The following is a 23,346-nucleotide window of genomic DNA, read 5'->3' as shown; positions in this document are numbered from 1 at the left end:
AAATAACATCGACGCCGACTTTGTCATTTACTATCCAACTACCACCCCTCCATCACATTCATTGTACCCACTTCCTCCTCTCTGCCACCTGCTTTCCTAGCTATGACAGTTCTGCTGTCAATATACCCCTTTGACAATTAAAAGAAGGAAATGATGAGAAACAAGCTGTTTCCATCTGGCATGAACACCACAGCTCTGAGCCATAATAACGGCTATTATTTGACCACATCTCAAAGCTGATTTCTTGAACAGAGCTATTGTTTTGAAAGGCTGTCACGACAATGGAGAACAAAGGTGAACTCGATGACACAGTGGGCTTGGAGTCAGCTGTGCCTGTTGTCTTCCTACGTACTAAACAGGTGTGAGACTCCTGACCTCACAGAGGTGAAGAAAAGGTTAGTTACAAAAAAAACCATCTGTCTCAGCAATGCTTTTCTTCTACATTCTCATAGGCTCTTCAAACACTCAGCAGTTGCAGCTGCATACACTGAACTATACCAATCTGTTCAAATGTAACAGTGAAAGAAGACATGCAGGATGCATGTCTAATTCACAATAATAATTTCAATAAATCTCGGTGACCTGTTCCTTCTCGTATGATCCTCATGAGCAAGTCCCGACAAAATGATTTCAAGCAACACCAGTAACAAATTCTCAGGAAAATAGTGCACTAGAAGCTGAAGAAGCCTCTGGTGAAAGATTAGACTCATACTGTAGATGTTAATAAAATAAGTAAATGATTCTTATGGGAACATCAATACTAGTTTCAAGACGGTCTTAAAGCAACACTTGCAAAAATATTGAATTGATTGACTCTATACGCACTGTTATTAAAAGTTTTTCCTAACACAATCAGAGGTTATAATATCCGTACTCTGTTAAGAGTATTAACAGTTTCCTCAGATGCAGCCTCTGTGAATCCCATTTGCAAAAAAGGGTGTTATCCATGGAGTCCTGACTACATTTTACTTTGCTGGAGTCTACTTGCTTTTTTTGGTGAATGAAGTAGGTTCCCTCCGATGTGGGAAGGACTATATAAATGCAAGCAATTACTATAGTTACTGTATAACTTATTAGACACGTGCTTGAGCTAACCCTGACCCAAGAAGGCGGGATCTTGCAGCCTGCCAGGTGAGAACCAGTCACGTGCGTGGTGAAGAGATCGTTGCCCACGTGCTTCACCGTGAGGGTCCCCTGTGGTGTCTCCTGCTGTTTCTCTCTGACCCCACTACATGCCGTCTGTTTCCAGACAATGCCAGCCTCGCCTAGCCTGCACCGAGGTAATTAGACCTCATTAATTAACACCCCATGCTCTCTGCGTACAGCTGTTCTTAGCACTACAGCCCAGCACATAGGATGGCCTGCCAGGGTGAAATCTGCTCCCTCCTGCTTTTCTTTGGCTTATTTATCGGAAGGACAGCCCCAGGAGAGGCTGGGAGTGGACATGATGCTACAGGCTAACAAACTGGATTCCTATGCATCTCCTGGTTAGTTCACTGGAACCAACAGTAGCTTGCAGTACATTTAGATTATACGGTAATAACAAGATTGTGTATTTGTTTTTGCGAGTTAACAGAATATATCTGAAATCTAGTGAGAATATATTATAAAGGGTATTTCATAAGTGTTAATAAACTATGCAATTACAGGGAATTTAAATTTAGAAGCCTACGCTATCACATGGACATTCAACAATGACAGAGGACCCCCAGTACTGCATATAAAGAATGAACCATGGAGATTCCTTATATGAAAAGGAGGAAAAGAGACAAATTAGCCTAAATGTCCCACACATTGGCATACAGTAATGACAACCCTACTGTTGTTATGTTTTAGGTCGTTCCCTCACAACCCTGCTATTTTGTTATCTGGACTGTTCAACTCAATGTCTTTTTTGAAAGAAAAAACCACAATATTAGGACAAATTCAAAATTCCAAAAACAAACAGTTGTAATACTTCCTCTGGGAATCTGTTTCAATGTTCCTTTACTCTAACCTCTACTCTCACCTCTGTCTTTTTACTTTCCTATTTCTTTTTTCCTTACCCACCTGAGCAGGGCTCCTCCACGGGCTGAAACATTGTACATCTTTCTCTTTCTACCCTTTTGAGTGGCACTAATCTCTGCCTGTACCTTTCCAGCCCTCATACCAAAGCCGTTCCCCAATCTAACCTCTAATGGCTGGGATACTCACATCCAATGCTGCTGTTGGTGGGCACGACTAGGAGCTCTGAGCGTGGGTTCTTGACAATATCTTGCCAGTGGATGGTGTCGGCGTGGCACAGGAACTTGTTCTGGTCCACATACACACCGCCATTGAGGATTTCTGTAGACAATAGACAGAGACGAGAAGTGTTATTATTGGGTCCTAATTACATTCTGACATCCTCAGATACCCAAGCTTCGCTGTTGACCGCTGTCTTTTGTAAAAAGCAAAAAGTCATAAATAGAAATTGGATATAGCTTATAGCTATATATAACTGTACTATTGCTATGAATACCACCATTCATAAGTTATATTAATAATATTATTATAATTAATATACTGTAAGAAGAAGTCTGTTTTTTTTTATAACAGTGACCCTCAAGACATAAACACTTTTTATACAAACCCATACATTTAAAATCTGGGGTTATTAATCCTGGTCTTTAAAAAACAAACAAGATATTAACTTCAAATTACATTTCTAAGAAAATGAAAAGATATCCCCATCTTAATACAAATCATCCAATATTAAGCTATGTGACAGGATGTCTGGAAATGAATCTTGTTTTCCCCAAATGTAGGGTCGTGTTTCTGTTCAGACGATGAATGCAACAATGAGTATTAGGGTTTCAAATTTCTCAGAAAGACTCAATAGAATTAATCCTGATCCCACTGAAAAAAAAACATGAGCAGATTTACACAATTTACAGCATTTGAGTTTTTTTCCCCACAAGCAGATTAACAACATAGGGATGGCATGGATACAGATGAGACATATTAATAACCAAAGGCTAGAGGACTCTGCTAATAGTCCAACAAAGACTTGATTAAATTCTGTTCCACGGATGATTGGTGATCAGACTATTGTATTTTTTTCAATGGGAATTTGAGACCCATCTTTCATCTTAAATTAATTTCATATTTGGCTACACATGATGAGAGGTTACACTGACTTTATTCCCTATTCAAGGAAATGTACAGATTAAAGTGCTAGTTAAAACAAGACAAACAAAGCAAGCAGCAACAATAAAACCTCCAGCCTAACTGCATGTTGTTGGTTTTTCTGGGTAGGTAGTGGTGACAGTAGAAATATAGGGTTCCTTAAAATACAGAGAAATCTAAAAACACAGCTCACAGTTTTGAAATCTTATTTTCAAATGGGAAACATTGCCATTTGTACATCATAAAAACACAGCAGCGCAAACAATGAAGCATTTCACAACAAGTGTGTAACTGTACAGATCAGACCACAATTAACAGAACACACCTGGAGTTCCAGAAAGAAACCCACCATTGGGACATGTGAGGAAGTGAAGAGATTTTGTTTGCCAGAGCTTGGTTCCATAAAGACTTCTTAAATTTATTTATTTTAGTTAATTGTTTAAAGACTTCTCTTTTTTTTTCCCCATCTGCCAGAGCTCCACACGACCATCAGCTTTCACATTGTTAACACCATGCTCTCTTAAGGTGTGGTGAGAAGCAATAAAAAGGTTTTACTGTAATTACGAATTACTGGGGAGTCTAGAAGGTCAAAAAAAGGAATGCCTACCCCTTCTAACTAAATATGATCACAACTGTATTTTCTTTTTTTGTTGTTGCTGTGTTCGTGCTTATTCAAACTCATAAGCAGTAATGGATACATACCGGTACTAAGCCTGTGGTATAGAGCATTTAGTTTTTCAGAAAGAAATTAATAAAGTTTCTTAAAAAAGTCATTAAAATTCTCAAAGTACAAATGACAGGCATTCATAAAAATGCATGCACGTTGACGAAGAACTGTAGATCTGTACACTGGGTGGTTGTTGCAATACAGGTGATACAGTATTAGGTCTACAGTGTATTAGGACAGTTGCTCTTCCTAACTTCAGGATTTAAATTCTAGCACAGTAAAGCTTGCAGGTGGTGACAAATTAGGAGAATTATCAAACACTGACGAAGCTTTCCAAAGATTTGGAAAACACCTGGCAAACGAGACTTAATGAGGACACATGCAGAGTATTACATGAACGTAGCAAAAACACAGATTACAAAGATTAAATGGGAAATACTGTGCTTGAAGAAACAATTTAGGAGAAAGACTTATTTGTTTATGTTGACACAGCATTTTTAACTTTGAGACAATGAGGAGAAGCCATAAAAAGTCAAACTCAATGTAGGGATATTAAGTTAATAATGTTGAATTTAAATTAAGGAATTTTATGTTAGAATGGAACAACATATCAGTAAGACCTTACTTAGAATATTATGGACAATTTAGGTCACCACATGGCAAATAATATATTGCTGCTCTGGAATCCATCCAAAGAGAACAACGATATACAGTGTATGTTTTGGCTTAAAGAAATGTCCTACTCTCAAGGCTAAAAGAACTGAATTGTTTTAGTCTTGCAAACAAAAGATCTGTATTAAAAAGTATGAAGTATTAAAAATTCTCAAAGTCACTGGCAAAGTCAACAAAGACTTCCTCAGAACCAACACCAACAAACCACAGGACACAAATGGAAACCCAGAGGAAGTTCATATAAAACTGAGAACAGAAGGCACTTTCCTACACAAAGGGGGGTGGGAGTCCGGAACAAGCTACCCAGACATATTGTTGAAGCCGATACTCTGACTTCTTTCAAGAAACAGCTGGATCCTTGCCTCAGTTAGCTACTAGCAAACAAACAAGCTAAACAGGCCAAATGGCCCCCTGTCATTTGCAAATTTCCTTATGTTCTTTCAATCTGCCTTTGGTGCCCATGATTAAACCCCTTCTCCCTGAGAGAGGTTGTGCACATCACTGTTGGGAAGAAATTCAATTTTTCTAAATAAATAGCCAAAGGAAGCTAACTTTGCAAAAACAAAACACCGCACAGATGCAACAGTAGCTCCCAAGCTAGATTTCTATGGGGCTTTGTAACTGGTGTGAGCCTGAACTCCTGCCCGGGACATTACAGCATCTGTACTGGAGGAGAAGGAAGCACAAGCATCTGACTCACTGGGAAGGGCCACATGGTAAGCTCATGACTGCCTTCTCTCTGCTGGGTATCACATGAGCTATTGTTCACTGAGAATGCTTTACTAGTGCATCAGAGTACCCAGAGAGATACATTACTGTACCCCTGTGTAAAAAGTAAGACTGCAAAGGCATGATAAGCACCTTTAATGTTGGGAAAGTTCCTATCATGCAGATAAGTAGGCAGGAAGAATCAAAGGCTTGTTTCTGTGCTCAAGAGCGAAGAGCATATTCAGGGCCTGATTGGCACTGTACTCACTTGATTGGCTATGTTATTGAATGCTTTGCTACTGTTTTGCATGGGAACGTTTTTTCATTGTAAGAGAGCGCATGCAGCGCCATCTCTTTTATAACCTCCATAGTTTCTTGTGTTCCTTCCATTTAATACAGACGAGAAGCCTGATCTGGAAAGACAAGGACTAACCTCTAAATATTCCACCGCCGACACCACCTCCCTCCTTGCTCCACTGCTCCAACACTTTCAATTTGTTAATTCATCAAATGCTCACTTTCATTATGCAGATTTGATTTCTGATACCGGAATTCAATAACTGCACATTTCCCGAATCTGCGTAGATTCATTTTAAATGTGTATTAGGGTCTTTTTGTGCTTGATTAGCTGTAATAAGTACTGGTGACAGATCCCTCTGTGAGTGTTTTACATGTTTAATTACAATGCTTGAAAGAGGTTTGGAGAGAATGTGCTCTTAATTAGAGCATTAACTGTCAATGACATCAACATTGGCTGTTACAGGTCCCACGGGGTCAATCCTGTATCCTTAAACAATAGCGTTCTTTTAATTTTCCTTGGTTATTAAAAAAGTAATATTAACTGATGAGAACACAAAAACTGTTTGCAGTGTAATAATACAGAAGCAAACAATTTACTTTTTATAAGCACATCATGAATACATTTATTAACTCTGCAAAGGGACAGGAATTAAAAAAAAACAATTACTGACAAACACGTAGCATAAAAATGAGTTTGTGCTGTTCATAATCACAAGTGCTCAGTAGCTTTTGTAGGTTCTAGTGCAGAAAAAAACAAACTCACAGGGGTATTCATTTGCACAATTTATCAGAATTTATCCCTGGTGAGCACAATTGATCGGGCTTCTCAGTTTTAGTACAGGCTTCTTTTATACGACACACTAGATTGCAATAAAGGTAGCAATTTTGTGTGGTATAAAAAGTAATAACCACAAAGCACTATTTAAATGCATGGCTGTCGAAACATATGCTGGCCTTCCCGAATATTTTGAATTGACCTTCCAGTGTTTAACTTACTGCACTGAATCATGAACCTGACTGTTATATTGCAGCCGCAGGGTCCATATACTGTACAGTAAGTATAGGAGCTTATAGTCCCATCAAACGTTCTATTAAATATTAATGTGATTCCTGTACCCTTTTGTTGAATTGTGTGGACCAGACTCATGTTTGGCTAGAATGATTCTGTTTGAGCAATCAGTGTTCATAATACGTGAATCTCTCTTGGATAATATATTTATTCATGTAAAAAAATAACCAGATAATTACATTTTTTATTTTTCTCTCTTTAGATAGGCCACTGGTATGAGTGTTTGCAGGAAAAAAAAAACATTTTACAATAATACAATGCATGATGTTCTGAAGTCTAGCCAGTGACCTACTGTACAGCCAAACCACCACAGATCACGACACTTTAGAACAATTATTCTACTGCACACAATTACATTTAGACCCCACAGAACTGTACAATTCCATTTTGATCAGACTGAAACAGAAACTGTTACAGTTACATAAACACGCTTACAATACTTTAAGTGTGTATTTATTTACAAATAAATAAACAAGCAGACTAATAAACTGGTAGGTTGGGTTTTACTCCTACGACTTGGCTGCAAGTTTTCTACAGAACGCACATCCATATTCTCTCTCCCACACACTGGCTTTAGACAATGGGAACTTCATCAATGCTGCTCCACTGGCACACTGGCACAGTCAGAGCTATCTCCTCCCCAGTGCTGAAAAGTGATTATGACAAAATCACAGTTCCTCTCTGCCAGGCACATTTTCTGGAGGGGGCTCGCAGACGTGTCAGTAATCCCTGCCAAATTTCCAGACAGGGCTTGTTTTAGAAACCACAGGTGCACACCGGAATACCTGCAAGGTTTCCGAATAATTTGTGCAACAACAAGCCATCAAAGGTAGGCTTGTGTTGTGTTACACTTGTTACCGCCACACACGGCACCTGCTGTTCGCATGTTTCACTTGGTGGCGAAATTCCCCCCCAAGGAATAGATCAGTCCTGTGGAAATTCATTGAGCAATCCTAGCTAGGATTATTTCTGTGGTGTCGATTGAAGATGGACCACTGTTGCAGAGGGTTTATTTGGGGAAGCACTTTAAGTTCTCTCTCGGTTTCTGTGGAAGACACTGCTCTGTTATCTCCAAGTACCTTCTCCCACTGTACTGTTAGGACGGCAAGATAGGTTTGAAAGAGACAAATCAAACACCTCAACTGTTTTCATGATCTTTTGTTATTGATGGTTGCCCTTCTCGTTTGAGAGCAAAAACAACAGAAAACCGCCATAAGAAAGCAACAATTTCAGTAGTAGAGTGTGGGAGGGACAGAATCCTAAATGCACTTAAAATATCAGCAATAATAACACCTTATACAGTGCTTTTCCCAATGGATCCTGAAGTTCTTTAAGTATGGGAGGTGACCCATTACGTCCAACACTAAAACGCAGTGCCCACCTGGATAACATATGGTATTATTCTGTGCCTGCAGCCCTACTATACAGCACATCAGAATCATCTTTATTCTTCAAGGATATTTCATGTACAAAGAATTTACTCTAGTGTACTTGGTGCTCCTAAAACATTCTAGACATGTCATATACAAACAAGACTAATAGACTTCATTAAGACAAACACAAATAACTAGAAATACTGCTTAAGCAATAAGACGGAGCTGGGAAAGAAGCTGTTCAAATACCGGGTGGTTCTGGTTTTAATCGACTGGTTGCATCTTCCTGATGAAGTTTCTGAAACAGGTGGTAACCTGGGTGGGACGGGAGGGGTTATCAGCAGTCTTTCCTGCCCGCTTCTTTGCTCTGGAATTGTACAAATTATTAATGGAGGGCAGATGACGTCCAATGACCCTCTCCGCAGAGCGGAAAACACTCTGCAGTTTGCCTTTGGAGTGGGCAGATCAAACAGTTACAGAGGCAGAGGCAGTCAGAATGCTCTCAATAAGGGCTCTGTAAAACTGTTGGTTGGCTGAGAGACACCAATGTTTTACAGTTACTGGAAAACATACATGCTCTGTTGTGCTTTTTTATGATATCGGAGCTATTCATGTCCCATTTAAGCATAGAAGAGATCATAATTCCCAAAAACTTAAAGGACTACAATCAAACTACATCATTGATTACCAAACAGAGAGGTTCCCAAAAGCAACCACCATTTCCACTGTTTTAATGGTATTAAGCTCCAGGTTGTTGTTAGCACACACTGATACCGACCGCCTCCCCTTCCTCCTATACTGTACATGGTCACAGCATCATTAGTGACTTTATTAGTTTGACGGAAGAGTCGCTGTTGTACAAGGAACAGAATAACGGGGAAGCACACAGGTGGAAAAGGGAGAAATAGTTTCACATTCATCGAATTAAATGGGAAGGTTAGGGAGGACGGAGGACTGTGCAAGACCAGATGGGAATTTAGCCTGGACACTGGTGTTAACATCTTTATACTTACAGTCCCAACACTGTCATGGCATCTTTAATGACCAAGAAGTTACAAACTGTTTAATGTCTCATCTGAAGAATGGCACCACCTACAGCAGAGTTCCTACTCTCCATACTGGACATAGTGTTAGAAAACTCTGGTCTAGAAGGAAGAATGCCACATACTGGTCAACTTACTGCACATCACAAGCAGATAAAATCCAGATTTCCTTGGAGCTATTCCATTTTAGTACAGACTATACCTGGCCGTGCCAGGTTTTAAGATCAGCACAACATGTTCTCCAGATTCTAGTGAACAAATCTGTAATTTCACCAAAGTTGGAACTTAATACATTCTATCTAAGCAGTACTAAAATTATACAGTTTGCAGGTTTATATAAACCAAAGAACAGTGTTGACAGTACTTCAGGCAAAGTACTGTAGAATCTCTTAAGTCTCACTGACTGCCCTAATTGTGACACGGAGGCCTGAACATTTACAATCAAAATTACAGCTAAACATGTAATTCATCCCACTGAAGTAAAGATCCTCAGAAATGTTACAAATGAGATGAGGCCATTCAGCTCATCTAGCACATTTGGTAGTTAATAGCTAATTGATCGGAGAATCTTATCCAGACATTTCTTGAATGTCAGAGCATCAGCTTCAACCACATGGTATGGTGAATAAGTGCCTCATTATGGATCAGCAATTACAAGGAAAACATGGGATGTGGACAAGGAAGGCTGGATTAACAGCATTTTAGGTAAAGAGAAAATTCCCATGATCTGGGATTTCAGAAACGAGTATTCAAGACGTGCAGAGCACTTCAATTAGGTTTTTGTCATTGATAACAATGGTTGAATCTTTGATATATCATCCTTTCACACAGACTCACATAAATATGCTATTAAAAATAGAGAAATATTAAGTCACACAGAGATTCTCAATACTTCAACGCTAGCTGAATGCCCTGGAACTGGCCTCTGAAATAATCTTTTATACCTCACATCAGAAAACTCATTTATCTTACTTACAACACGTCACACATATTGTTGCTTAATTCTTAATATCTTGGCTTGTTTTCTTGAGAATAATCCCCAATTTCTATATTAATTAGTTTAAGAATTCCTTGTCAAAATCCCGTCTTCAGGGAACCTTGTGGATAAAAATAGCTGCATCCCAAAAAGGCAGAGAAACCGAACAGCTAAGCGCAGGAATACTCGAGTCACCTGCTACTGTCCCTGCACAAGCATGTATTTATTGCCATTTTAGCCAAACTCAACAAAGCCTGGTTGAAAATTGGCAGGCGTGATTCAGCAATTAAGTCATGGATTTATCTTTCAGAGATAGCCAAAAGCTGCAATTAATGATCATTTTCTATGATGATGCAGTTAAAATCCCTAATAGCTCCTTCCTACCAAAATATTAATTAGACTATCATATTAAATAAAAATAGAATTTCTAACAGCTTAAAAATTGCTTTTGGAAAAACAATCCTTTAAAAAAATGCCTAGTTTCTTAGGCAGTGACAGCATCCAAGCAGTGGGTAACACTGCTCACATTTCGATCAGACTTATTATTTTAGCATACAATGGGATGGAGGTTGTAGTCTTGACTTCTTCAGCTAGAGAAGCACACCAGACCAGCACAGAAATGTGAAAGATCTGAGAGCCAGTTAAAAAGTGTAACCTTCGAGCCTCTTGGCTCAGTTGTTGCTGGTGAAGAGAAATCAGTAGCACTGGAGAAAGTGCCATTGGAATCATAATTTCAATTTGAACACTTGTCCCCTCCATTCTTGCCTGTAAAGACTGTGCCGACAATGTAAAAAAAAATAACACTCAGGTCTCATAAGAAGGCTTTCCTTCTCTTACTGTACATATTAATAATCACGGTTTGGAATTCTAATATTTGAAAGAAAGTTTCTAGCCCCCTGTCTTTCACAAAAGTTGTCTACTCCCCAAATTCTGTCTCCTTTTGGAGGAATCATTACTGAGCCTTAATACACCTTCAGCCAGTACAAGGTGTGTCGGGTACTGATCTGTTAGTAAAATGAAACTGACATGATTGATACATGGTGCTAAATTTATATGTTAATACACAGCGTTATCTATGAAATATTTAGTTTTGCCCCTGTTATTATCTTTGTTTATTGATTCATTTTCTAGTGTTATCAAACCTCACCATCTCATTTTGCTCTACTCCTGTTTGCCTTTCCCCTCTGCTATTCTTTGTCTGGTATTGTTATTTCTATTTTACTATAATTACAGGACTGTTATTAGAGCACTTGTACCCCACCTCTTCAATTCTCAGATAATTATTCTGTACCTGAAACAATTTGTCATCACTTGTTATCATTCGGGAACCATCACCTCTTGCACTGTTCTGTGTACACTGCGTTCAATGAGAGGAGGAGTCTGAGCTGGGAGTCAGCAGGTTCGTAAAATCCTTTCTTGACATTTTAAAAATCATAATTTATGGTTTTTGTTTGAAGAAAGTGCGCAAAAGGTAAAAACCCCTGACTGACAAATAAGCTCTACACTTCACTGACAGAAGCTCTATGAGCCCGACATGAAGTCCCTTAAGGGCTGCATTTCTATTTTCTGAAATGGGATTTCCAGTTGCATTGTCCAGGGTTGACAAAGCAACTATCCAGCATGTTGCCTTGGGTAGATGCAAACAAATCATGATCTTTACTGATACATTTAGGGCTCTGCTCAAACCAATCACTGGCCCTGCTTGTGAACAATTGATCCAGATTTCTTTTTATCACTTTTCTTTTCTGTTTCATGTTTCATGTTTCTTTATGCTGTACTTTCCTGTTATTTTTCCTTTATTTTTCACTTGAGATAACACTTTCTTAATGTAATAATGATGGTTAAACGTAACAAACATATTTGTTACACACATAATACAGTATGTACTGTACAATGTACTGTGAAAATAAATGATATACCTCATCTTTGGAAAGGCAGTACATGTAACTTACTCAAATGACCAGATCTACAGACAACTAGATTGCACAGTGAAATCTCTGATAAACGTATTCTGATTAATTTGACACAAAAATGTTGAACAAGTGCCATACAAATTACAAGTGTTAAAAAATATTAGCATGTGCCACCATTCACCCTTTAAAACCTTCTATAATTTCCAAGTGTGATACCTGGGGAAGAGCCAAATGATACTGTAAATCTCTCTACATTTCTATGTATTCTGAATGAGGAACTGTGCAATAGATTTCCACATTGTCCAAATGTCGAGTGTCAATTACAGGATAGAAGTGGAGTTTGAAACCTATACTGAAGCATTCTGCAAACTGCAGGTTGCACTCCAATATCACAGCCCAGATTAAATAAAAACTTTTAACCACCTCTCTTGCGCACGCTCAAAACAAAATTTAATTTTGGTTTTCAATGGCATTTTGTATGCCATTGACATCTTGTCTGTGTAAATCTGACTACAAATAAAGGAAGAAATGAACAAGATTTGAGATTTGCAGCCTGTAAGTTCAGTGAGTGTGATTATAATTCAAGGAGTCCACCTCCGAGCCTTGTAGGGAATGTGGCACTGTTATGAACTCTGTGCAATTCGGTATACAGTAGGTGTCATTGCTAGGGAGCTACTGTAACTTTATTGTTAGGCAGGCGCATTGGCATTAAATACGCAGTTTTCATTGGGATAAACTGTACAGTATGTACCCTATGCAATGTGAAATTGTGCAGTTTTGAGAGTCTGACATTTTTTCTTATTTCCATTGAGTTATAATGCATGCACTGTTAAAGTATTATTAACCATATACTCTTAACTACAGATTTGGGGGTCTGTTTGACAAAGGGTCTGCTTTCACAGTGCTGCATTATTCCCAGAAAAAAAAGAAATATCACCCATTGTCTAGGTTTGCAAATGACTGTAAAAGTTTCATTCCTTGAAAGAGAACAGAAAATCTATCTGTGAACCCTAAATGAATAGGGTCAACTAACTCAGCAAGAAACATAAAGTCTCGTATGATCGGAAGCAAACAAACATGCTGCATGAGTTCAGAGGAGGATCAAACTAATTTAATTTCGAGGGGAATTCAGACCAGAGTCTCATTTCCTTGGGGGAATATCAATTTTAATTAAACATTTAAAAGGCTAGACTTGGGTCTTGGCACACTGACACAACAGCACCTTTTAATTAAGCCAAAATATTCCTCTGTTTCTAAATTATTAAATGGCTTCACCTAATTTGCTTAAGAACGTATCACTTTCCTAAACAGCACTAATTGAGCGATACGTAGGGACTGATTTGTTAATTTGAGAATAAATGTCATTGAACAGGAACTAAATGGCATATCTTAATGGCAGCCTTTGCAGGAATCCTGGGAATCTGAGTGCAGTGACACAGATTCAGCAGCATTGTACTTTTAACATCATCTCTTCTTTCACAAACCTACCCACAGACATGGGATCTGTGCATTTTGTTATAGTATTCACAAGTGAAACACATTGAAAAATAAAGCATTGAATTACTCATTATTTTTTAATGTTCCTCTATAGGCAGAAAGAAAGAGATTATTGTACACTGCATCTACAGTACTACCAATACTAATAATAATACCAGCTACCTGTATACTTACTGTAATATAATGTAATTAAAATCATGGGCTACATTGAGATATTAATATAGTGATAGTGTCAGTCTAAAACTAATTGTACATTTAAAGTAATCCCCACTAAAATTTGAATTCTCTTCAACGTCTACTACACCAAATTTCTAAAAATAAACTTCCTCTTTCTCTGCAGCTGCACTGCATCCCAGAGCCCTAGAATTCTATACCTAATATCAGAGCTTCACCTTGCCTGAGCTCTTTCAAATCAAGACTCAAAAACGTCTTCTTTAGACACGCTTTTATTTAACTTGTTCTATGTCTGCCCCTTTGCTTTCCTACTGTATTCAGTAATTCTGAAATTTTGTAATTCTGCTGTCTCCCGTCATTTTGTGTGTTTTTTTCCTTACTGTAAAGCGTTTTGAGAAGCCAATTTAAAGGTGCTATATAAAATTAATTTTTTTTTCATTCTTATTCCTACAATCATAATTTAGGAAAAAAGCAGACGGTGTCTCAGCAAGATAAAACATCGAGTCAAAAACAGAAGAAATACCACAAAAAGCAAACCCAGGCACAAAACAAGCACAGAAACCTATCGGCAAGCAGACCAACAAAACAATAACCTCAATATCTCCAGTGCAATTACAATCATCCAGAGTTAGTAGGTGGCAACTACAGGGTTGATTCACTTAACTTCCCCATTCAAACCTTATGCAAGGTCAGTGCAGAAACATCCCGCATAAATCTACTGAAATGGGGCAAATTTAATGTCTTTAACACTGGGGAATGAAATACAGCCTCTTTCCATTCAAATGTAATTGCAATTTTATGTGTTTAACAAGTGACCTGAAAAGAACAACTGCATTAATTCAACTATATAAATGCTTTATGATATGTTAGCCTGGAGGCTGGGGAAATAGTTCCCTACTGAGGATGGGACTCCCTCGCACCAGAGAACACGGGCCTTCCATCAGACAGCGATCCTCTCAGGTGGCAGGTGAACGGCAGGGCCGATTCGAGGATATGACAGGACAAGCCGATGCACTTTTAAGGACTCGCTCTGCTGACATTCAAGCCTGAGAAGGTGCAGCGGTATCCAGTCGTGATCTGACAAACTCACCAAGTGGCACATGCCTGCCCACTACAGGACAAGGCCTGAATAGCAATCAAAACGTTTGGATTTTGTCTGTATCTTGAGGATTCTCAGAAAGTGCCTTGCAACAAGAGATGAGTACCACAGGGCATACGGTAACATGAAATTAATAATGCTGACACATAAAAAGAAATTGCTGGAAGTACAGTCAACAAGTTTTAAAACAAACTGAATGAGGCACATAACACACCACACATAATGGAATCCAGTCACTCATGATGAAGCTTTTAAAGGGATTAAAAAAAAAGATTGAATCATGCTTCCAAAATAAAAAAGGTAATTATGTCAGCCTTGATGGGAAAGAGGAGTTTCTGAGAGAACAAGGGGTTAAATAGTGATAAGAATGCAGCAGAAAATTACAGGGAACCGAATCTTACAAATAGCAGGGTTATTTGTTCGGCAGATTACAATAATTGCACAGAAAATGCACCCAGAATCCACAGAGCAACCAGGTATTCATTCTAGATTGATAAAGGTGTTAGTGGGTTATTAATAAGAATAGCTCAGAAATGAAATAAAAATCAGGCAGGGAGCCATGATTATCAAGCAAGCAATGATATATTTGAACAGGAGGCTATTTTCTGCTTTATTTGAAAATGTTGTTGCAGACAGACTTCTACATTTCAGCACAGGCTGAGGAAGTTTTTTATACCGGCTGAATATTGCCTCAATGGGGAAAAAGATTGTTTTATAACAAATGAGAAAGCTGCTAAATGAGCACAGGATGAAGGTGGTGCAGCAGCATCCTTCTTTTCAAACAGCATCTTCCTGATAACAATAATTGTGTTTAAAGCCTTCTGATTAAATTTCACCATCTCAGATGCAATTGTTTGCAATGCATCTTTATGAAAAATGGCCAGAGATTAAAGGATTAGTGAATTCTCCAGAACCTAAGGCATCTGCTTAAGTAAAAACAAAGGTGTGTGTGTGGGGGGGGGTCTTTGTTCATTTTAAACCAAAGCCATATTAATCTCTGCCTCATGGCAAAAAAAAATCAGGGATATGAGCGTGATTTGTGGAGTGTGACTGTTGTAGGCGGGGAAGAAGGAATAACAAATGCTATCCACAGGTGGAGGAACGAGAGGATATTAATGATGGGAGATAAAACCAAACCAGAGGGAAAATGAAGCCTCCCCTGGTTAGACCACAGAGATCTTTGAGGTCATCGGTTTAGAATTCAGAATTTGCCTTCTGTGTGGCACATCAGTACACAAAACAGCATCGCAGGGCAGGACGGAGCAAGCTCTTTCACCGGCCTCCCTCTCATCCCTGGTAGAGCGAAGAGGTACTGTACCTGCTTCTGAATTTAAAGCACAGGAAAGCCTAAGTGTTCTGTAACGCCTATGGATCTCACCCAACCGCTGCATTTCCCAAAGAGCACACAGATAAAATTGGAGAGCTGTCTGGAACAGAATGCTTGTTCTAATGCTGACAGTGCAGTAGGCTGTGAAAGACAGCTCTTTGGCAACAGTGGGACACTACGATTTGCCGGCGACAGGCAGGACATCTTAGTTTAAATGAAAAGAAATATGGCCTGTGAGTGTTTCTTTACTAGAAAGAACACATCTGCTTTTACTAAAAAATGTGTTTTGCTTTTCACTTTCTTTTTCCTTTTGTATATAATGTATAAAGTAATTAAATTAAGCACTATATTGTGAAATAACTTCTGTATCTCTACTCAACCAACCAATCAATCAAGAATATTATACATTTTGTTTCTGAATGCTTTACACCTGTCGTCTGTTTCTTCAATCAATTCATTCTACCAGAACAGATGTCTGAAAGCAGACACATCATTTGATTACAAAGCAGCAGCACTGGACTTTTTGTGTGATGCTTATTGATTATTTTAAATCAGTATCCAGATGTTGTTTGAATATTTCTGCTCACAATCGCATCCTTAATATTATACTGTACATAAATTACATATAATTAGAATATTATAATTGACATTACGTTTAACTCAATTATTTCAGAACACACTGGCTCATAAATATAAATAATGAAACAGATTCATGTAAAATCCAAATTCCAAACATTAGGGCACCTCTCTTATAATTTCCTTTGTCTGAATTGCTCCCAGCAGGATTTAAATTAGCCAAACCTTTAAAATTCAACTTTGAAACAAAACTGAAATACTTAAAAGCAAACCAAATCAGAATGCTAATGATCCAGCCCCTTTGCTACAGCCATACCAACAAATGAAGCATACCACAGCGTAGCTGAAGATAACCCCAGCAAACTGCTCCTGTCTGCATGTCTGCCCGTGGTCCACATTTTCTCAGTCCTGATTGACAGGTTTAATAGCACTTGGGGGAGACAAAGCAAGATTTCAGATACACAAAGTTGAGCAGATGTCATTCACTTCAGACCACAACCTTTCTAGAGGCAAAAAAGAATATTTCAGACGTTGCATTTAAATATAAGATCTGTTAAGGGTTGTGCAAAATTTACTAGACAACCAGCACCTGCTTTTACTGAAAAAAATGTTGGTTTCCACTTGTTAGCTTAACTGTTATCTTGTGACAGAGGCTTGCTAAACCTCCAAAAGTACATTAGTACTTTGATTGAAGGGGAAAAAAATAAAACTTAAAAGTAGCAACAATCTGTTTCTAATGTTCACAATTAATAAATTCAAGCAGTAGGCAATATCCATTCACAAGCCTGATGGTATACACATACTATAGGACACTGTGGAGATCTGAGCAGACATCTGTATTCAGTATTTTATCCTACCTCCAGGCACTTAGTTATGCTTTGTTAGCTTAAAAAGTCCATTAACCAGAATTATTTCATAATCAATCACCATTTGTCAATTAGATGGTTTACTGATGTTTTGTTCAAGATGATCCTACAACATTTTTTAATTTATTAAAAGGGAAGAAAATTTAAATAGATTAAGTGACTACTTAAAGTTATAGCTAAACTGACACTCTCTCCCATTAAACTACAGTACACTAACAATTTAAATCAGTACGGTATTTACACTATATTTTTAATGCTATGCATGCACCATATTTAAATGTACTGTTCAACATGAGGTTTACAGTAAGCATAAAAGTCACAAGCAAGCGATAGCATGTGTTTGTAGCAAACTGAATGCATCAATGCTTTTTATTAATAAAATTATTAATAGGATAAGTAAAATTAATGTGAACTTTTTAGTTTAACGTGACAAGAAAAGTCAAAGGGAGAATAATAATTGAGACAGATTCACAAGGAACTGTAGCTGTTTATATTATTGTCTCGTGGTTAAGTAAAGGACATTGGAGCACTGACAAGATTCTTAAATTACTGTGCACTGACTGACACAGGAAACCGATAGGAAGTGCAGCTGCTAGCCATAATCCTCCTTGGAGTTTCAGTTTTTAGAGTTTTCTGTTAACAACATGCATTTCTACTAAACAAAGCACGGAATCTAGCATTTGGCTTAGACCACATCTTTTTAGAAGGCTCAGATCTTCTGTAATCAGTACTCGGAAAAGGGCAAACAACTGCAAACTGAAAGCCTTGCAGAGGAGCAGTGGTGCACCCGTGACTCTTTGTAGCTGTGCTTGCTCTCCAGGCAATGCTCTGAATATAGTGACGAAAGGATGCACTGTCTGCTGGAGGGCTAACGCTTGGTATCAGAAGGTATTGTGCTCTGCCACAGGTTTCCATACAAGGATTTTAACATTAATATAAAAAATGTTTAAGGCAACACCTTCTCTCATTAAAGGACAGGTTTATCAAGATACCGGACGTGTCTCTGTCACAGGTGCATCATAACACGTCTCTCTCAGAAGGACTGGCTGACATAAAAAAAAATACACAATAAATGTTTCAAGTTACACACATTAAACGACGCACTGAAGCTGGCATGAAACAGCCCACACCACACATTCCTGTTTAATCTTGTCCCCACTCTGTCACCTTTACTATGTGCCTCCTACTTTACATGATATACTGGCAATGGCATTTCCTCTTCCAAAAGCTAATTATTCCATCAGATTCCCTTTCTCTCCTCTCTGACATTTGAGAAATGAGATGTCTGAGATTGGCAGTTGAAGAATAATTGGCTTAGCCCTCTTTAGTGTTTCATTAACATCACCGTGTAAGCCCTCTGAAATACTACAGGATAAGAAAATATATTGAAGCATTCTAGAGAAAAGTTTCTGTCTGGCTTTTATTATCTTTCCCATTAGAATCAACAGTTGCGGCAGGGAAAACAACATTCTGAGTATATTGCCAAAGGTTAGGGGCGATTTACAAATGTTGATGAGAAGGATGGCAGAGCACAGCATAACTGGAGAAAATTAAATATATTGATAGCTGACTATTGGTCCAAAAAAGTGAATTGCATTTTCAACTACAGGCACAATTAAAACGCAATGGGGAAAGAGCAAGCAACGAAAAACATGAAATTTTAATTGGTTAAGTTGCTGCCAATTAGCGTGTTGTGAGAGTTCAGAGCACAATACAAGGGCAGTCCTCATCAGCAGCAGTTGCATGTTTTATTGTTAGCAGTCTAAATTCTCTTCATTTGTTTTCTGCACTGTATCATGTTAAACTTACTGCACTACATATATGTAATAAAAGGTCCCTGGATTACTGGGATGTTAAAATGTAAACGATTCATATTATTCTGCTTACATCCTTCTGAATTCTTGGCACGTTTAGACTGTAAGCTAGTTTTTTAAAAACACAAATATCTTTGTATGGTTTCAGATGTGCTGCAAAAACTGAGCTAAAAAGCCTCTGTGTGGGGATGTGAAGAGGTGAAGAGTTTTTTGCAACTCAGTCTGAGAAAAAGGAACCTTATGGACCTCCTGTATTCTACTATGTGACAGTGTAAAACAGAGAAGTACTTCACAGGTGCAGTTTCCCCAATTATCATTGCTTTGGGATGTCAGAATCGCCACCAGCAATAAATTATTAACCAGCTTGACTGGCCTACAAACATTTTACACTTGTTTCAAGGCCTGTAATTTTCTACTTTTGTACTCCTTACTGGCACAATCAATGCTTATGGACAGTAAATATCATAACTTTTCATTTTCTCAGATGGGAGAGCCTCGCTGGACTGAGAGAAAGTCTCTGCATGATTTAATTTTTCTGTAATTAGCTGCAAATATTAAAAAGCATGAGAGATAATCTGTGTTTCCTGTTTATGCGGCTCTGTGTGTAACGTGCTTGTCCTGCAGATTAGCACACTGACTCCATTCTCCACTCAGCTCATTAGTTCACACTAAAAAATAACCTGTTAACAGCTACTGAGTCCTGAAGAACCAGCACTCAACCAGATACTCTATTTTTCAACCTGACCATTATTTACTGAGCATTTTAACCAGTTTTTATTTACTGATTCAATTTTTGAAGTACCAGGAGGAATGAAACTCAGCAGAGGACCTCTGATCTAAGTGCAGCTATTGAACATAATAAGAAGATCAATGAACCCAAGATGATAAGTGAGAGATAGTCCATTTCTTCCCAGGCTTCCCTATATAGGGAATATATTCTACTGTAGGTAACAGCCAAAGACCAATCCATAACTCTTCAAAGGGTATTATTAAACACCAGAAACATGTTGGAATAAATGAATCTCTTTTGTTTTTGTGCAAAGGGGTAATTAGGTTTTACCTTTTTATTTTCATATGTATTTAAAATATTGTATCTTTTATATGTTAATATTTTTTACTAGATTTTTGAACATCCATTGACCAGTTTGAAACAACTGAAGTACAATCACACAATGAGACTGAAATTCAAAGAGGCTGTAGCTTCTTTCTTTTCATTGCTTTATTACTTGAAGTTTAAGTTTTCCAATGAAACAGCCTAATTATGCTGAGTTACGTTCTGTTAAAATAATCCATATTAGAACTCCTCATTATAGGATTGACCCAGGTTTCTCTTCTCTTTTACCTAATAATGCCACTACGTTTGGCTGTTCTTCGTTTTAAAGTTGGCTGCCATTGTACTGTACATGGGAAAAACAAAACTTCTGATCAAATGATTCCATAAAATCATATGGTGTATAAAAGAATTTACAGCTGCCCAGTGGGGGGTGAATACTTTAAGTTAGCAATTTTTTTAAATAACTGTTTAACTGCGTGACCAGGGCTTCAAGTAATTTTTTATACTTATTTCATAACTGAGAATCTGGATTACTGTTGCAAGTGTTTTGTTTTCTCTTTCTGTCACTGGTAAAAATCCATACAGTAGCTGTATTTGGGTATGCATTTCATAAACTTGGTCCACATGGACCAGTCATTTAAAATCATGAACAAAACCAATATGCAGCACTAACATTATAAGAGAGCAGTGTTGAGGAGCGATTAGGGCTCTGACTCAGATGGCTGTGAGCATTGCTGTTGTACCTTTGTACAGTATACTTCAAAGATTGCTCAAGTGAAATTTCCAGCTGTAGAAATGGCTACAAATATCACTTGTCTTGGATAAAGCATCAACCTAATAAGTTGATAAGCATGCTCTGCAGCTCTGAAAATACACATCCAGCTATGAACCTTTCATTATCCAGTCACCCACAACAACAGTAGCACCAATTAAGAAGTGACAGACATCTGTCACAGCAGTAACCTGTAGTATAGACTGCATTCACCAACGAAAAAGCCAACTACTGTACTGAAACATTCCTTAAACTGAATAATTGTTTTAGCTGTGACAGCAGTTATTAGTAAGGTGCCTGATGTGGTTACGTGTTTCAGTGGGATGAAGCAAAAGTGGATCATTCTTACAGCATCAGTACCATCTTCTCTTACCTGGACTCTCCTTCCCTATACTGTACATGCTGACTGTGTGGTGCCAGTCAGTTTGCATGAGTTGAGCTGGTTGCCCTGACAGGCCGTTCTGGAAGTACATCTCTTCCTGGGCTGAGATGTGACACTTCTGTTTTGAGTTCCATTTCTTGACTTAACTCGATGGTAAGAGAGGGTTTTTGAAAACCAAAGAGGTGTTTGAAGCTGGGAGATATGTTTTAATCATTCACTTTCTTAATGATGACACCAGATAAATTATTCATCCACACCGTTCCTCTAGTACTGCTAGAGCCCAGGCTGGTATGGTGTTATTAGCATTAGCGCAAAGCCTTTCCATTTGATCTTTGTGTAATTACAGCGATTTCGCAAATTATATCACAAGTTTTATGTTAAATAAAAGGGCCCTAGAAGTGAAATTCTTGCTTATCAGCTGTATTCCCTGGGGCTTGTTTCTTGCAAAATAGGAAAGCAAATTTTATTGCACACTGATTTTTTATCTCATGGAAAGCAAAAAAAAATAAAGTGCTAACATGACTTTTGAATTATTTGTATGCCCCCATTTTTCATGTTTTGTTTTTATGGATTTACTGAATAGGATATTGGAGAATTGTCTGAGGTCTTTAAAATCAATGACAATAAGTCATACCATGACTTCAGGTTCAGCTCAGGGCCCAGGGTAGAAGCTCATATCTCAAAGTTAAGTTCACAAGAACATGAAAAAGGTTATAAATAAGCTAGTTGGGCCATATGACCTCTATGTCTTATGACTGGTTGCTAGCTGCTAATTTATCCAAGAAACTCAACCAGCTGTTTGAAAAAGAAGCATGAGTGTCAAGGTACTGCTTAGCACACATTGACAGAGAACTGTACAGTTCTCTGTTCGAAGGCTGGATTGTCTATGGAATGAAATGCCACATCGAGCTTTGACTGCCAATTCAATCACAAAGTTTACAACATGACATGACTACAGCACTGATCCAAACCACTTCCAAAATCTGCACCTTTGCATTTTTGTCACCTCTGTATAAAAACAGCTATCGCTTTTCTGGAATCAATCCAGAGAAAAGGGATCAGACTCATTCCCGGTTTCAGAGGGGGTGAAATACTCAAAACCCTCAAAGGCATTGACAGTACAGTCAACCCAGCGGACTTCATCAGAATTAATAGTGAAACGTGAACCACTGTGCAAACTACTGTATGTAGACACTTCTTGGTTCTTCTGGATGAGATCCTTGGTAATTAGCTACAGTACTAACTACCAAAGGGGTTTAATGTACCAAATTGCTTCTTCTTATTTTCAAACCTTTTTATGTTCTTAAGTAACAACAAAAACTCCTGTTTGGATAATATGTAAACTCCTTCATTGACGATAAGTGGAGTTGTGGAAGCAGTATGGTGCTTTATTTTAAATATCTAGGCCCCTTTAAGAAGTATTCCTTTACAATTATGTAACACAGGAGATAGAGATCTGAGCACCACATCACTTTCATCCACTCCATGTTCAACTTAAACATTCTGATCTGCCATCTGTTCCAGTTGCTTTTATAACTTGCCAGTACGATAATCTGCAGACAAAGGCATTGTGAAATTTGGGCTTTGCAAACCTACAATTAAACTTTTTTAATCAGCTTGTTTTTATCGTGTTCATGGAGCAGAGAGGTCAGCTCTCTCAAAATAGCAGGATTTTAAAGCTCCTTTTGCTGTTTGTTATAAATATTTCATTAATTTCCCTTTTCTTGCTAGTGCAATTCCCACACGGGATCATTAATGAAATAAAACTAAGTCAGCAAAAAGAAAAAAACACAGGCAAGTGACAAAACGCAAAACAAGTAACAACAATCATTTCTAATCTGTCTTGCAACACCAATATTTTAATTACACTAATCCACAAAATTGAGGAAATAGTAGAGCAGAGACCGATGCACTCTG

The 23,346-nt window shown here is 38.1% G+C and overlaps 1 protein-coding gene across 1 annotated transcript in view; it reads right to left on the bottom strand.

The window, feature by feature from the left end:
- LOC102686973 (receptor tyrosine-protein kinase erbB-4) overlaps positions 1 to 23,346 on the bottom strand; it is a 369,352-nt gene that overhangs the window by 107,110 nt on the left and 238,896 nt on the right. The window contains exon 4 of the mRNA XM_015358522.2: positions 2,194 to 2,325. Within this exon, the coding sequence (XP_015214008.2) occupies positions 2,194 to 2,325 (132 nt within the window). The remainder of the gene's footprint in view (positions 1 to 2,193; positions 2,326 to 23,346) is intronic.

Source organism: Lepisosteus oculatus, chromosome 12 (genome assembly GCF_040954835.1).
Source record: "Lepisosteus oculatus isolate fLepOcu1 chromosome 12, fLepOcu1.hap2, whole genome shotgun sequence".
Classification (NCBI taxonomy): Eukaryota; Metazoa; Chordata; class Actinopteri; order Semionotiformes; family Lepisosteidae; genus Lepisosteus; species Lepisosteus oculatus.
The sequence above is the reverse complement of the archived record's forward strand: the minus strand, read 5'-3'. Positions and strand labels throughout refer to the sequence as shown.